Source organism: Puma concolor, chromosome C2 (genome assembly GCF_028749965.1).
Source record: "Puma concolor isolate L17-30 chromosome C2, mPumCon1.1.hap2, whole genome shotgun sequence".
In the NCBI taxonomy this organism is placed as follows: Eukaryota; Metazoa; Chordata; class Mammalia; order Carnivora; family Felidae; genus Puma; species Puma concolor.
In genome coordinates, this window is record NC_141675.1 from 151,680,575 (window position 1) to 151,696,457 (window position 15,883).

The following is a 15,883-nucleotide window of genomic DNA, read 5'->3' on the forward strand; positions in this document are numbered from 1 at the left end:
CTAACACCAGGAACAACTCCCGTGGAAACCTGGCGGGCAAAGTCAACTCGCCTCGGTTCCTCCGATGTGCTGTGCGTTTCTTTAATGCCGGAATGCCGTATGCACGGGCATGTTTGCAATACATTCAAGAGAATTCGGTAATCTGAAGCTGCGAAGGTATATCCAACGTTTTCCATTAAGGATATTATTTTTTTAGCTACTGCTGGCAACTTTCAGAATTTAATTACGATGATTTTTCTTTCTCTTTTACTCACATGGCTGGCTGTCAGATACCGTTTCAATAAGTGTATCTCTTCAATGATTTTGGAGCTAAGCACGAGGGTGCAGATGTGCCAAAACGTTTATAACTTTAGAAATTGCGGTATGTTTTATATTTTTGAAACGGAATTTAGTTGGGAGAATATGTTGTAGCTGAGTTCAGGACGAGAAAGGAAGGCTTATAATCAAGATGTGGATTTCAACCTGAGCATAGGTTGGGACGATGATAGTTAAGTTGGCAAAGAGTGGTTACAGTAAAACTGTACTTGAGACAACAGAATGTAAGGATATCTTTCAAGTTTCACTTCTACTACATTCTTTTTAGGCCCCCCTCCAAAGAGGGGGCAGATTTAGCAAAACCGAAGGTAATCTGGTTTCAATTACATGCTGTAAAAATAGAATTTGTGGCCAGAAATTAATTTGGAATATTTTTTATGGGGGCAGCATTGTGGGTTGTATGGACCTTTCACCAACTTTATTGCTTTTCTTTGGTTCTGGATCTAAAATATGAATGGGTAAATAAAATGCAGTTTCCTTTTTCAAAAATAATTTAGTCTTTTTATCCTTGCCACATATAAATATAATCATTACCTTTTTATTTGTCTTAATTAGCTCTTAAAATTTTACTTTATTTTTTTGAGGGCTGGCCAACCCAGGCAATATCATTTAGGTAGTTTTAATTTTTCAGAAATTGATACTTTTTCTCCTTGAATTTTGCAAAGGTTATTTGATCTCTTGCAAACTCTAAGTAGTTAATTCTGTAGACATAGTCTGTTAAAATAACCGGTTATTTTATTTTCAGGGGAGTGGTAGTGTTCGGAATTTATTATTCAAATGGTACTTAGGGGTAACTAGAAAATTGTGGCAAATAAAGCATATGTCCTAGCGGTATAAAGGACTGCCAATTATGACATAAAACGGTCTATATAGTGGTAGGTTTCCCCCTAAGTACCATAGAAGTCCGGATTTGTGCTAAGTGCTAAAATAACCCTAAACAATAAAGCTACTGCATTTAAACTGAGCATGTTAGGAATTCTCAAATGTTTTGCATGATTTTTGTGATGTGGCTGTAAGACTGTTTTTAAAGTGCTTTAAAAGCATTTGAGAGCCTGGTCCCGGGAATTGCGCCGTGAGCGTTGTAACCCACGGTCCTTCTTATGGCCCTGCACTCCATTTTGCATTGAACAAATATGTATTGATGATAATGTTTTATATGTTCCTCCACTCCAGTGATGGCACAATTATTTGACTTAACTCTGATGTAGAACTGTCACCTCTTACTCTGGCACTTTCTTTTACAGACTTTGGACGGATTTGTTTTCGTGGTAGCATCTGATGGCAAAATCATGTATATATCAGAAACAGCTTCTGTACATTTAGGCTTGTCACAGGTAGGTATTCCCTAATTTTATGTATAACCAAAATACAGAATTAAGTGTTGGCGGACCTTGACAGTCTTGTCCACCTTGAAAATGATTCTGTTCAAGCGTCTGCTTTTGTGTGTGAAATAATCCGAAATTGCAAAATCATCTTTTTAGGCCATCCCGCAGGGCTCTTCGTGTTGCATTTTGAAGGTTTTACTTTCTTTTTCCTTTGGGATTAATGACCAGTAGATCTTCGCAACAGTCAGCTTTGTTCTGAGGATTCTGTCTGATAGCCTGGACTCTGCTTCTGCAGTAACACTCTGCCACTAACAAGAGCTTCACAAAGGGAGATTTTTCAGTCCACGCTTGCTGGTCGGCACGTGGTATTGTGAGTTGCCATGAAAGTAAGAGGGAAACTGATGTCGAACATGGATTTTATGCAGACTGTGCTTTGGGGAGAGAGAAGGGGTGGGTGTAGATTTATGAGTGTTCACATGGAATTCAGGGTAATTTTTCCTGAGTTTTTCCAGTTCAGTGGTCGTTTCAGTAAAGCATTTTATATGCTTGTGATAGAAACTCATAAAACTCAGTTTACTACTGTTTTGCTCAGCAAGGTCCTGTTTTCTTTAGAACATTTAAATATTACCGATTTTTCTGCAACTGTCTTCTAAAAGGGGGTGCATCCCATAAAGGAAAGAGGTGCACACAGCTTTATCTATTTGCGTCGAGCCAAGGGTTTGGGGGAGAATTCGGCTGCTGTCTGGGCTCCTCCCAGTGGGGGGAGGGGAGGAGTCTAACTGATTGTTGCCGTTCACATTTCTGATTTAATAAGCGTGGATAGTGGTTCCAAAAGTCACACTTTTTATACATGTAGAGACTAAATGTTTCTTTACATTGTGAACTATCAGAGTGCTTGTGTCCATCGCAACTGAAGACACGCTAGAATTAATTAGATACAGGAAATGGGCTCCCAGGAGGCAGATGAATAATCTGTATTGCACCGGCCCCCTCTGTAGTTACGCCAAAATAAAACATGCCAATTAACGTGGCTGGAGTTTTTTCATTGAAAAACAAAATTACCAATTTGGAAGCCTGCATCTGGTGTATTCCTTTTCTTTTTTCTGCCGATGCATTTTTTAAAATTTGCTATTTGTTTACAGTCTTCTCTTCCAACGTGTATACATCTTTATCCACGCCCGAGGAGGGGGTGGTGTCTGTGCCTACGTTTCTTATGCAAAGTCCTTTAAAGAGAATCTCATATTAAGATTACTTAGTGTTTCCTTTTCTCATCCTCTTCTCTTCCTTTACGAAACCAGGTCTCCCAGATAAGATTTGCTAAGGCTTGGCTCTTACGCTTACGTGACTGATGTTAGTAGTATACTTGTGGAAGAGGAAATACTGTTGGGAACATGATATTTACTATTTATATATTTTCCAAGGTATTCTACTCTGAGTTTCTATCTTGCCCTATTTAGAATTATTTAAGGCCCTTTAGTTATAACCATCCTGGTTGCTAGTCCTAATTTGATATGTGGCTGAATGATTTTGAGTAGATTACTTGACTTTTTCCTCATAATTTATCAAATCTTTGGTTAGTCTTATCATAATGTCACAAAAAAGACAAAACAGTTCACATTCTTTAAAAAGGACTGCACATTGGGGCGCCTGGGTGGCTCAGTCGGTTAAGCGTCTGACTTCAGCTCAGGTCATGATCTCACAGTCTGTGAGTTCGAGCCCCACATCGGACTCTGTGCTGACGGCTTAGAGCCTGGAGCCTGTTTCGGATGCTGTGTCTCCCTCTCTCTGTCCCTCCCCTGCTCATGCTCTGTCTCTCTCTGTCTCAAAAATGAACAAAAACGTTAAAAAATTTTTTAAAAAAAGGACTGCACAAAGATAAAACAGGTAAAGTCACTAGTATCAAATACTAAAGTCAGATCTGAGTTCCCTAGCAGTCAAAGCAAAAAGGGAAATGTATAGTTATATGGTTTCATTGTTTTGATAGAGCAGGTACTTAACCTCCCTGAACCATAACTTAAATAAGAAAATAATGCCTGCTCTACCTCTTTTTCAGGGCTGTGGTAAGAAATATATCAAAGTGCCCATTTTATGTGACTTACAAACCGTAGGGAGCTACACAAAAGCCGGGTGTCCCCACGGTTTCATTGGAACTGTACTTCAAGTAGCACAAAAGTTGCTTCAAATAGTGTCCTTTGGTGGGCACATATTAGGACTGCTTAGTCATGTGACAAGGCCTGGCACATGATAAGGCCCTGTGCGCACACCAGGATGGTCTGGTTCACGCAGGCTGCTCAGTCTAGTATGATATTCTCTCTCTCTGTCATTTTTCTCTCTTTATGTGGGAAATGAAATTGTCCATGAACACTAATTAAGAATGAACAAAATATTGGATAGGTGACAAGTATGCCTCCTGTTCACGATGAATTCTACAAAAGGAAATCCAAACAGAATAATTTAGGCACAATTAAAATTATATTTCCCTTTGGTCACAATGCAGAGAGAAACCTTGGTGCCATAATTTTGGAAGGGCAGGGAGTTATACATGATCACTTTTCAAGAATGTTGTAGAGATGCCTTTTGTTTATTATGTTGCTGGCCGGGAGAAGTGTCAGTTTAAAAAAAAGATAAACTGTGTAGAGCGACTGAATTTTTTTTTTTTTTCTTGGTCTCTTAGTGGGACTGCCTCAGCATCAGCCTCCAGCTACAAAAACACTTTAATGCAGACGTGAGCCCTCGTTAGTGTCTGGGGAGTGTTCCATGCTGAACTGTTTAAATAAGCAACAACAAACCGTTCCCACAAATCTGCCTCCTGCTCACGATTAACTCTGCAGAAGGAACTCTAGGCAGAATCACAATGTGTATTTTTTTCTGTCTTCTTTACTTAAATAGTAAAATGAAGTATTGAATAGGATGTCAAACGCCCAACTTCTCCTTTAAAAAAATTTTTTTGCGCCTTTTAGATTATTTTTATTAGTAGCAAAAAGTCAGGCAAGGATGTCAAACATGAAAACTTTATTAAAATAGGCTTAAGGATCTTTTTTTTAATCGTCGGAGGGGAAAATGTTAAAATTCTATCCAGTAAGCAGAGTAACCCTTCAGACAGATTTTCTGATGAATAACGATAGTGCTAATAGCTTATATTTACATAGCGTCCTTCTGCGTTCCAAGAACTTTCAATTACTCTCGATGACATTATCTCATTAAGTAACAACATCTTTCACATTAATTCAGGGTTAAACTCTGTGTTAGCAGCTCCTAGGTAACATAAGCTCCTAGGTTTGTCATCATTGTGTGATAATTCACGGCAAAGTGGTGGTGGTGTTTTTTTTTTCACATCTGCACTACCTAAATAACTATCTCAATTATCTATTTTGGAGGGTATAAAAATGATTCTTTATGTGTGATAAGCCCATCCTAATTCAAAGCGTTTTATTGAGCTTTCTTTAAACGAGTGTTAGAGTAAGAAATCTGGCAGAGTTTACTATTTTTGTTTTTAAATTAGGAGACACAGTGACCCTTGCTGTCAGACTTTCTTACCAGAAAGTGACAGAGACAACCACAAAGTACAAGTAAGTCTTCTCAGCTCACCGTCCAAGTGTTGGGAAACAGAGTCAGGCTTCAGCCTTGAAAATTCCATTCGGTATATGTGCCCGCAAAGGATACGTAATAATTCGTATAGTCTCGTTTATATCTGTTTGGAGGGGTAGAGTTGGGGAAGCATTCTTTATCCACACAGGTTTATTAGATGGTTAGTTCCATGGTTTTTTGGTTGGTGTGATTAACTTATTTATATGTGAAAAAGGAAAAAAGCCCTGTAGAACCTGCTGTGTGTTTCCTCAGACGCTTTTAAGTATCCCTGCGGTTTAGATTTCCTCACCAAAGTTGCATGTATTATATAACATCTAGGTAACTAATGTAAATTTTCAAGCAACTATAGGTATGTGTGAAATGGCCATTTATGAGACATATAAAGGAAAATGTAATATTTGAGATTGTGGCCGGAACCACAACCGTAAAGTTGTGGCCTAGCCACGGCATTGTTTGGGGCCATAGACCTAATCCTTTCACTTTTGAAATAAAGAGAAAGGACAGCGCTTTATGTTTGTTGACATAACTTGAACCCTGAAACCCAAACCATCTTATTTTAAAATGCTTAATTTACCATAGTCAGCAAAACGCCCAAAGCAGAGTCACGTGCATTTCCCGAGCACTGGGTGACTTTCCCCTTCTGACCCAGAATGTATCCATTTAGTGCTGCATTTACCATATGTACTTGTCTTGGCAGGAAGGAAAGGTATTCAGCAAAACATAAAAACGCTCTTAGTAGGAAAGCAATTCATTTTGTAGTTAGCAGGGTTTTACAAATACTAAAATATCACATTGAGGGTCTGTTTTAATAAGGTTGATGTATGAGACCTGGGGAGTTTTATAGCGACAACTATAATTTTTTTTTTTTTTTTTTTTTTTCTGGTGAGGTAGCTACATTTCTTTCAACCATTCAAAAGCACGAGTAGATATGTAAATACAGGAAACACCATGTCAACCATAATTTTGAGTCAAGGTCAGCACTGTTTTATCATTCCAAAATTTGTTCTCTAAAAACATTTCCGTTATTTGAAGACCATTTTACTTCCTGGACAGGCTTAGAGTTTATAATTGACCCAAGTATTCAGCAAATCAAGCCTCTTCATTCACGGACCTTCTCTGTTCTTTTTCCAAACGCATATGGCGAGAATGGGATCTTTGAAAACAGATGAAGCTACTTTAGGATTAAAACGCAGATCGAATCCCTATAAGCAGAGATGCAAATCTTTCTGCAAGTTTATAAATACGTTTCAAAAGACATGAGCTACTGGGACGTCCGGCTGGCTCAGTCACAAGAGCACGTGACTCTTGATCTTGGGGTTGTGAGTTCGAGCCCCACGCCGGGTGTAGAGATTACTTAAAATAAATAGTTAAATTTTTAAAATAAAATAAAAATAAAAAGATGTGTTGTTTTTTTCCTAAGTAAGAACTCAGAGCAAACTAGAATACTTCTTTTTTCCCTCAAAAACATGCCTAAGGGAAAAATGATGGACCAACACAAAAATAATTCTCATTATTTTTTTTTCATTTTTAAAAACAAGCTGTTGAAATTGTAAATCAATTAAAAAAAAAAAAAAACCAGCTCCCTTTCTTATTAGCCTCTGTCCCTCTCCACCTGAGAGAGCTTCACAAGGAGCCCCCACTGCTGTCCTCAGGGAAGAAGAGATTGTCCTGTCCCACGTGGCTGACTTAACATCTGCTGGTTTATCGAAATTTTTTTAAGGATGAACAGAAACGACTTGAAAGAAGAATGTTTTCCTTTCATTCCTTACAGTTTGGAGTGAAATTACATAATAACTTTTGTCACAGGAAAATCTCCTTTCGGTCATTAGCAAAGTGCGGGTTTGGGAGGCGAGTGTCCAGGAGGGAGGCAGGGAGGCTCTCTGTAACGGGACTCCCTCCGTGGCTCTGTTGGCACAATATTGGAAAGAAACATTCCAGGAATAATGCAGAAAACAGAACTGCGAAAGCCGTTTTAGAGACAAGATGCCTTAGCGGGCCAGAAACATAATTTGTTCTGCATAAAATGGCAACTCATACGTCTTAAGACATTGGAAGAGCTGGCTCAGAGGACGGGGTAAATTACTTCACCTCTCCATGGCCGCGTGGTCCCAAGTAAAGAGCTCGTGGCCTTGATGCTAATTTGAAACAGTGGCTCCCAGGAGAACTTGTCCATTAAATTGCCTGGCTGCCTCCGTCCTGCTGCGTGAGGTGGCACGGTCAGAGCTGCCCCTTTACAGAAGATCGTGTCGTCTCTGCTCTGCTCGAGACCAGTGAGCCTCCCAACAAAACATGTGGTTCACAACACACTTAAAAATAACAAGGGGGTGGTTAGGGACACGGCACTCACAAGCCTGCCTTTGCTCTTTTAGCTTGCCCTCCTCTCCCCGTGGGGCAGAGCTAAGAGAGTTCATCAGACCTGCCCAAGGTTCTCTGCCTCCCGAGGGCATTTTCTCGCAGGCTTTCAGTTTCTTCCACCCTGGGCCTGGGGGCTCTTCCTGGCCATGGTGGAACAGCCATCAGTGCCCTGGGCCCCTGATTAATCCTGGATGCACTGACACAGCCCTCATCCATACTGGTGTACCTCTAATATAGGATCCAGCCGGCACTGCTCAGAAGGCCGTTGTGATGGTCAGAGTTTCTGGAACATTCTGTACCACTGCCCATCTTAGGATGGGGTCAGGGAGTCCAGGCCTTGAGACTCTAATATCCCCTATCATGGCACTTATGCTTGGGGGGAACAGTGGAAAAGTTCTCGTTTAGGCATCGAATCACCAGTGACCTCTGTGGATAGGTCATAATGATGCTATTTCCTAGAGACCCCCATCCCTGCAAGGCAGGGTCCTGGCCAACATCCACATGGCCTCTAGGCTTGCCGTCTTGTCCTCTGCAGGGTGTGCCTGGAAGTAGGTGGTGCCCAAGTGCTGGGGTCGCACCCCCGGGGGAAATAACCAGCCTGTCACATGGCTGTCTGGAGCGGGCCCAAACCTTCCCGCAGGTCCCGCAGCCTCCCCGCCACACCCGTGGGCGGGAGCCATCGGGCAACACAGTCATCCCAGACTCGGAAGGCCAGGGACACGTTTCCAGCCACGTGAAAGAGGCCCGGCGGTGCCTGAGGGGCACAGCTCAGAGCTGATGGAGAAATGAACTGGAGCCCCTGTGGCTCCCACTTGCTCAGCCTCTGAGAGGGCAGACTTGGCTCTCGCAGGGACGATAGTCTGGACTTAGCAGCTGGTGTCCCAGCTGGCCAGTCCCCTCAGGCAGCATGGGAGTGCGCGGGGGAAGGGCAAGGCCCTAGCTCCAGTCTGTTTTAAGCTGTCTCCTGTATAAAGGACACTGCCTGGGCCATAGGGGTCACCCACCTCCATGACACCTTTTCATCCTTCACTTCCCAGTTCCTCCTGCTCAGAACTGTCTTGGCTTTGACCCCAATCCCCATGTGGGAGGCGGTTCAGAGCACTGCTTGATGAAAGCCACACGTTTCTGCATGGGGACAAGGTTGCAAGGAGAGGTGGGACCCCTGTCCCTGGTGGTGCCTACCTACGGTGCACCTTCCCCTTCCTCCACCCAGGCAACCCCGAGGGGATTTCTGACCCTTCCCTTCCCTCTGTGGCAGGTGGAGCTCACGGGCAACAGTATTTACGAGTACATCCATCCTTCCGACCACGACGAGATGACAGCTGTCCTCGCGGCCCACCAGCCCCTCCACCATCACCTGCTACAAGGTATTTCCTCCAGATGAGAAGAAACCAGACAAAGCGCTCTCTCTCTCTCTCTCTCTCTCTCTCTCTCTCTCTCTCTCTCGATGTGACCTGAGGGTTTTGCTTCCTGTGTTGCCAAGGGGTGGGGGAAGCATGACTGGGGCCGCCCAGCAGGGCCTCTCCAGAAAACACACAGCACGGGGCATTTGCTTTTATGCCTCTGTCCTTTGAAGCAACACTATGGATCTCATTTCTCATGCCAGAGACCACGTGAGGTGCTGCAGGAGGTAAAGAAACATGGTCAGAGGCTTCTCCCCTAAAGTGCTCTTGGTTTAGAGTTCCAGGGACACAATCTAGACCTGGGCTTCTTCACCAGAGGGCCCCCAGATGGAACTCAGGGGGTCTGTGAAACTGCATGGGAAGAATTACATCTTTATTCTGTCTGGCTGAATTCCGCTTTTCCTTTGCATATAGACTGTAGACTGTCTGTCCCCTTACTCTCACTAGAACCCACGGCTTTGCCCACAACGAGAATCACATGTGTTCGTTTCACTTTACAGTGTTCTTGTAGGTACTTAAACGTATCATTGGGGCTCATTGCTACTTCAAAATTTCAAGAGTTATGAGCCTGCTACTGGGTCTTGTTGTCTCACGTGTTAATAAACCAGCACATTTAGGGGCGCCTGGGTGGCGCAGTCGGTTAAGCGTCCGACTTCAGCCAGGTCACGATCTCGCGGTCCGTGAGTTCGAGCCCCGCGTCAGGCTCTGGGCTGATGGCTCAGAGCCTGGAGCCTGTTTCCGATTCTGTGTCTCCCTCTCTCTCTGCCCCTCCCCCGTTCATGCTCTGTCTCTCTCTGTCCCAAAAATAAATAAACGTTGAAAAAAAAAATTAAAAAAAAAATAAACCAGCACATTTATAACCATATCACCACTTGTTTTAATATTTTGGTAACTGTTTTCAACACAGCTGGTTCCATTTGTGATCTCATATATTTTATCTTCGGCACTTAAAAACATTATTCTAGGTAGAGATGCCATGGCACGAATCAGTTAAGAAGCCCTTGTCTAGATGGAGGCAGGTGCACCTCCCCAGCCTGTCTCCGTGTGGGGGCAGGTTCCTCCACCTGACAGTCCCATCATTTAACACATATTGACTGGGTTCTATGGTCATAAGCACCGTGTTAGGACATGATGTGGCTTGACTATTCAGTGAAGGGTGAGGAGCACATCATTACACAAATGACTTCCTAAGTTATAATTGCAGTGCATGCTGGGAAGACAGAGAAGAACTTATTCGGGGGGCCCTGGGCTTGTAACTCCGTCTGACAGTCCAATGAGACCAACCAGCATGTTGATCGATAGGTCTCTTGTCTGCTCTGGACTACAGTATCCCAACTTGGCCAGACTTCCCCAGTAGAACAAAATGCGAAAGGAGAAACGTGAAGCAGGGTGAGAATGGGGTCGCCAGCCAGAGAAAAGCTCGAGTTCCACTCTTACTGCTTCCTCCTGGGGAGGCTGTTCTAGGCTAGAAAGAGAGACTCTGGAAGAGCCCACTCAGTTTTATTTTATTTAAAACATTTTTATAAATGTGTTATTTATTTTTGAGAGAGAGAGAGAGAGAGAGAGAGAGAGACAAAGCATGAGCAGGGGAGGGGCAGAGAGAGACACACACACACACAAACACAGAATACAAAGCACTCTCCAGGCTCCGAGCTGTCAGCACAGAGCCCAATGCGGGGCTCGAACTCACAAACTGTGAGATCATGACCTGAGCTGAAGTCGGAAGCTTAGCTGATGCCCCAGAGCCCACTCAATTGTAAAACCACCTGCAGATTCAACTCTGTGCACCCCCCACCCCCCGCCAGCACGTTCTAGCCCCAGAACTAGTCGCTGTAAGCCTCACTTTTCCTTATGAGGGAGAGAGATTGCTGTCCTGGTTTCTGAGCTGGCAGCTTGCTTTTAGCCATGGTCTGTGACTCTTAACTCCTTGCAAATGGTCTGGCTGCATAAATGCACACAAATAAGACCCTGAAGAAGTAATTTCTAACAAAATGAGGTCTGGGGGGGGAATGTACCTGAATCTCATTCTTTCACTGTGGGGCTGTTTAAAGCTGGAAGAGGCGGTGGGAGTCTTGGAGAACTCCCTAAGAATATTGGGTTGTTATTGTTCTAGAAAGTTCCACAGCGTGTTAATTACATGGGCCTGGGCGCTTTCTCACTAGCTCTGGTTTCCCATCATCCTTCTGTGTCACAGCCTTAAAAGGGTGTTTGTAAAATGACAGCGCATGAGTCTTGGGAATATCATGAGACCCTTTCGACCCCAGTCTCTGTGGGGTTCATGTCTCAGGCACAGCAACAACACAAGAGAAGCACAGGGGTCTAAGAGAGATGGGGTTGCCCCCAGATTCATTTCCACCCAAGTGTGCAAGGCCTGAGGTTCACAGGCGCTCAGACCTCTCCCTGGCTTCTTATCCACAGAGTTGTTTTTGTGCGTCTAAACTTGCCCCATCATGTCATGGTCATTGTATTGTTGGCTTTCTCCAAAGCTCCATGGTTAATTACCGGGTGAAGTTTTTTTAGACCTCAGTGCTTGGCTGGATATGGTGCAGACAGGCAGCCACGTTACAGGGAAGCCTTATGTCTCACAGACCATAGCCTGCTTGCAGAGGAATTGTAGGTAAATATGGCCACCCCTCCAAGCAGGTGGAAGGGAGGAGCCTCATAGGCGATGGCTGGGAGCCTTGCCTCTACTCCTAATGGTAACCTTTCTTTAAAAATTAATCTATTAACTGCCACCAAATAACTCTATTTAGCGTGGAGTGACCTCACCCTTACCCGGGGGCATGGACACATCATTCCAGAGAACTGGCATCTGCTCACTAAAGCAGATTTAGTTTCCTTTGGGGACTCACTTGCATTTGCACTAGTGAGGTCAGAGACTGGTGGGTAAGGCCTTTGGCCCTGCCAGAGAAAGACCGAATGGGGAGGGTAAGAGCCCTGAGAAAGGAGGGGGCTATGTATGAGGGCTAAGGCTTTTTGATCTGGCTGAGGGGGTTCCGCATTCCAAGGCAGTCCCGGGCAGTGTCAGGGCCCTGTGGCTGTCTCCCTCTGCTGGGGAAAGAGCTGTACCTGTGAGCCCTTACTCAGTGTCCTTTACCCTGAGGGAAGCCAGATGCTTCTGGGCCTTCCTGGCCAACCCAGGCTTCCACCCCAGGACTAGCCAAGGCGATTCTTTCGGTGCCAGGCCTCTCTGTGCCTGCCAGGAGGGGGCCATGGGCATGCCGAGGGGGGCTGGGCCCACTGCGCTTACAGTCCTCACCTTGGCCCCAGGTGGTTGTTTCCTGAGTTCTTGCTGTGGCCACGTTTCCAGCTGCCTGCTTCTGGAGCAGGCCTGGGGCCAGTCTCCCCACCCCACCCAGGTCCCCGCCCCAGGCAGAAGCTCCCTGGGTCAGGGTCGGGGCATTCTGGGATGAGGCTTCCGGCTGCCCCATCTGATCCTGAGCATCGACAGATATTATTGGGACAAAATCGGGGGAAGCATCGTGGAACAGTTGGCCCATCTAACCTCACTCCTGCTTTCAGAGTACGAGATAGAGAGGTCCTTCTTTCTGCGAATGAAGTGTGTGTTGGCGAAAAGAAACGCGGGCCTGACTTGCAGCGGATACAAGGTGCGAGGAGCCTCGTGTCGGGGGAGGGAAGGAGGAGGGGGCAGAGGAGGGTCTGAAGGAGGGGGCAGAGGAGGGTCTGAAGGAGGGAGCAGAGGAGGGTCTGAAGGAGGGGGCAGAGGTGGGTCTGAAGGAGGGGGCAGAAGAAGGTCTGAAGGAGGGAGCAGAGGAGGGTCTGAAGGAGGGGGCAGAGGTGGGTCTGAAGGAGGGGGCAGAGGGTCTGAAGGAGGGGGCAGAGGAGGGTCTGAAGGAGGGGGCAGAGGTGGGTCTGAAGGAGGGGGCAGAGGGTCTGAAGGAGGGGGCAGAGGAGGGTCTGAAGGAGGGGGCAGAGGGTCTGAAGGAGGGGGCAGAGGAGGGTCTGAAGGAGGGGGCAGAGGAGGGTCTGAAGGAGGGGGCAGAGGGTCTGAAGGAGGGGGCAGAGGAGGGTCTGAAGGAGGGGGCAGAGGGTCTGAAGGAGGGGGCAGAGGAGGGTCTGAAGGAGGGGGCAGAGGAGGGTCTGAAGGAGGGAGCAGAGGAGGGTCTGAAGGAGGGGGCAGAGGAGGGTCTGAAGGAGGGAGCAGAGGAGGGTCTGAAGGAGGGGGCAGAGGAGGGTCTGAAGGAGGGAGCAGAGGAGGGTCTGAAGGAGGGGGGCAGAGGAGGGTCTGAAGGAGGGAGCAGAGGAGGGTCTGAAGGAGGGGGCAGAGGTGGGTCTGAAGGAGGGGGCAGAAGAAGGTCTGAAGGAGGGAGCAGAGGAGGGTCTGAAGGAGGGGGCAGAGGTGGGTCTGAAGGAGGGGGCAGAGGGTCTGAAGGAGGGAGCAGAGGAGGGTCTGAAGGAGGGGGCAGAGGTGGGTCTGAAGGAGGGGGCAGAGGTGGGTCTGAAGGAGGGGGCAGAAGAAGGTCTGAAGGAGGGAGCAGAGGAGGGTCTGAAGGAGGGGGCAGAGGTGGGTCTGAAGGAGGGGGCAGAGGGTCTGAAGGAGGGGGCAGAGGAGGGTCTGAAGGAGGGGGCAGAGGTGGGTCTGAAGGAGGGGGCAGAGGGTCTGAAGGAGGGGGCAGAGGAGGGTCTGAAGGAGGGGGCAGAGGTGGGTCTGAAGGAGGGGGCAGAGGGTCTGAAGGAGGGGGCAGAGGAGGGTCTGAAGGAGGGGGCAGAGGGTCTGAAGGAGGGGGCAGAGGAGGGTCTGAAGGAGGGGGCAGAGGAGGGTCTGAAGGAGGGGGCAGAGGACGGTCTGAAGGAGGGGGCAGAGGAGGGTCTGAAGGAGGGGGCAGAGGGTCTGAAGGAGGGGGCAGAGGAGGGTCTGAAGGAGGGGGCAGAGGGTCTGAAGGAGGGGGCAGAGGAGGGTCTGAAGGAGGGGGCAGAGGAGGGTCTGAATAGGGAGCAGAGGGTCTGAAGGAGGGGGCAGAGGAGGGTCTGAAGGAAGGGGCAGAGGAGGGTCTGAAGGAGGGGGCAGAGGGTCTGAAGGAGGGGGCAGAGGAGGGTCTGAAGGAGGGGGCAGAGGAGGGTCTGAAGGAGGGGCAGAGGGTCTGAAGGAGGGGGCAGAGGGTCTTCACCGGTTTGTATTTTGCTTGCTACTCAAGAACATCTGCAGACAGAAGGCACAGGGACCCAAACATGGGACAACTTTCTAGTGACGCTGCTCATGCAGCAGGTAGGGGAGCTGGTGTCGTACAAGGAAACTCCAGGAGGACTGGGTTTCGTCATCTGAGACCACGAATAAGCGTGGCGAAGGGTAGAATGTCACCCTGGCACGTGCACTTGGTGTTTCGCACGGGTCGGCGGCCCCCAGAGGCCGCTGAGGATCCACACCCTGGGGGCGGCAGTGAGTGTTCAGAGCCCGGACATGTCGCCTCTCCCCTCGGAATGTTTCGCCAAGTCCAGTGGTGACGGCTGTGATGTGCTCGACTAATGATAGACCTGTTCTGAGGAGCAGCAAGGCTTCAGCAGCAGCATCTCATCTACCTAACTAAAAAAAACAGTTTTTTTGATAGAGAGAGAGTGCAAGTGTGGGAGGGGCAGAGAGAGAGGGAGACATGGAACCCGAATCAGGCTCCAGGCTCCGAGCTGTCAGCACAGAGCCTGATGAGAGGCTCGAACCCACAACCTGTGAGCTCATGACCTGAGCCAAAGTCACATGCTTAACCAACAGAGCCCCCAAGGTGCCCCACGTCTACTTAATTTAATTAACAGTCATAGCAGCCCTCTGAGGGAGTACTGTTGGCCCCATTTTATGATCCTCAGGGACGCAAGCAAGGAAGGGAGAAGACGGGCAGAGGCCCGCAGGCTGGGGGTCAGAGCCCCTTCGGGCTGCATTTCTCCAGCAGATGTGGCCTCCTGCTCTGGCAAGTTCTGGAATCCAGGAGCAGGTCCCCCGAAGAGCCCATGGGCAGCCCCAGAATCAGCACCCCCAGACGGAAGGGCCGGTAGGGGGAAGCGTGCACTGAGCGTCCCCTTCCAAGCTTCTGATTCCTCCCTGGCGTCTGAAGTTACTGTTTCTCCCTCCTCAGAGGAGAGAGGTGCTAAGCCCATGGCTCCGGAGATGGAGGGGATGGGGGCCTTTGTGCAGGAGCATTTGCATGTTAGAAAAGGGTGGGGGAGAGAAAGGGGACAGCTTTGTGCCTCTGAAGCTCATTCTCTTTCTGGAACACCCCTCCTGAGCTCCTCCCCACCCCAGGGGCTGCTTCCCCTTCAGCATCTCCTCAGCCCTCTCCTTTGAACTCCACACTGAGCTCTTCTTCCCTTTGACTTTACCCCACTCTCTTTTATAGTTTGGGGGATACATTTTTTGTTTGCTGACCCAAACTCGAGGCCTATTTCGACCAGGGTTGTGGGGAGCCCCCCACCCCGTGCTGTCCTGTACCCAACAGACTTGGGCCTTGAATTGTTTCTGCCACTTATTAACCGTCTAATCGTAAGCAAAACACATCGCCTGTCTTGTCCTCAATATCCTCTTCAGTAAAATGGGACAATAGACCAGAAGGATTTCAAGATCTGTTGCAGCCCTAAAGACTGAATGCGTTCAGCAGTCCTGGAGGAAGAGAGCTGAAGATTTTAGCTGTTCATCACTGCTGTCATGATCCTTTCGAGATTTTACTGATCCTAACTTATATAAATGCTTCCGATATGGAGGCTGAAGGTTGCACAAATGTTCCTGTTTGACATTTGGAACACTATACCCTCTCTCCTGCATGGTTTGTTTTTTGTGTTTTTTTTGTGTTTTTTGGCTATAACAACCAGAGGTTTCTATATAGCCTCTCTGGCTTTTTGCTTATCATAAGGGAATAAAATCTTGACCTATAAATAAAGTAAATAAAAACACAT

At 47.4% G+C, this 15,883-nt stretch overlaps 1 protein-coding gene across 1 annotated transcript in view; it reads left to right on the forward strand.

The window, feature by feature from the left end:
* SIM2 (SIM bHLH transcription factor 2) overlaps positions 1-15,883 on the forward strand; it is a 55,996-nt gene that overhangs the window by 11,689 nt on the left and 28,424 nt on the right. The window contains exons 3-5 of the mRNA XM_086675954.1: positions 1,560-1,649; positions 8,842-8,950; positions 12,509-12,594. Coding sequence (XP_086532080.1) covers positions 1,560-1,649; positions 8,842-8,950; positions 12,509-12,594 — 285 coding nt within the window. The remainder of the gene's footprint in view (positions 1-1,559; positions 1,650-8,841; positions 8,951-12,508; positions 12,595-15,883) is intronic.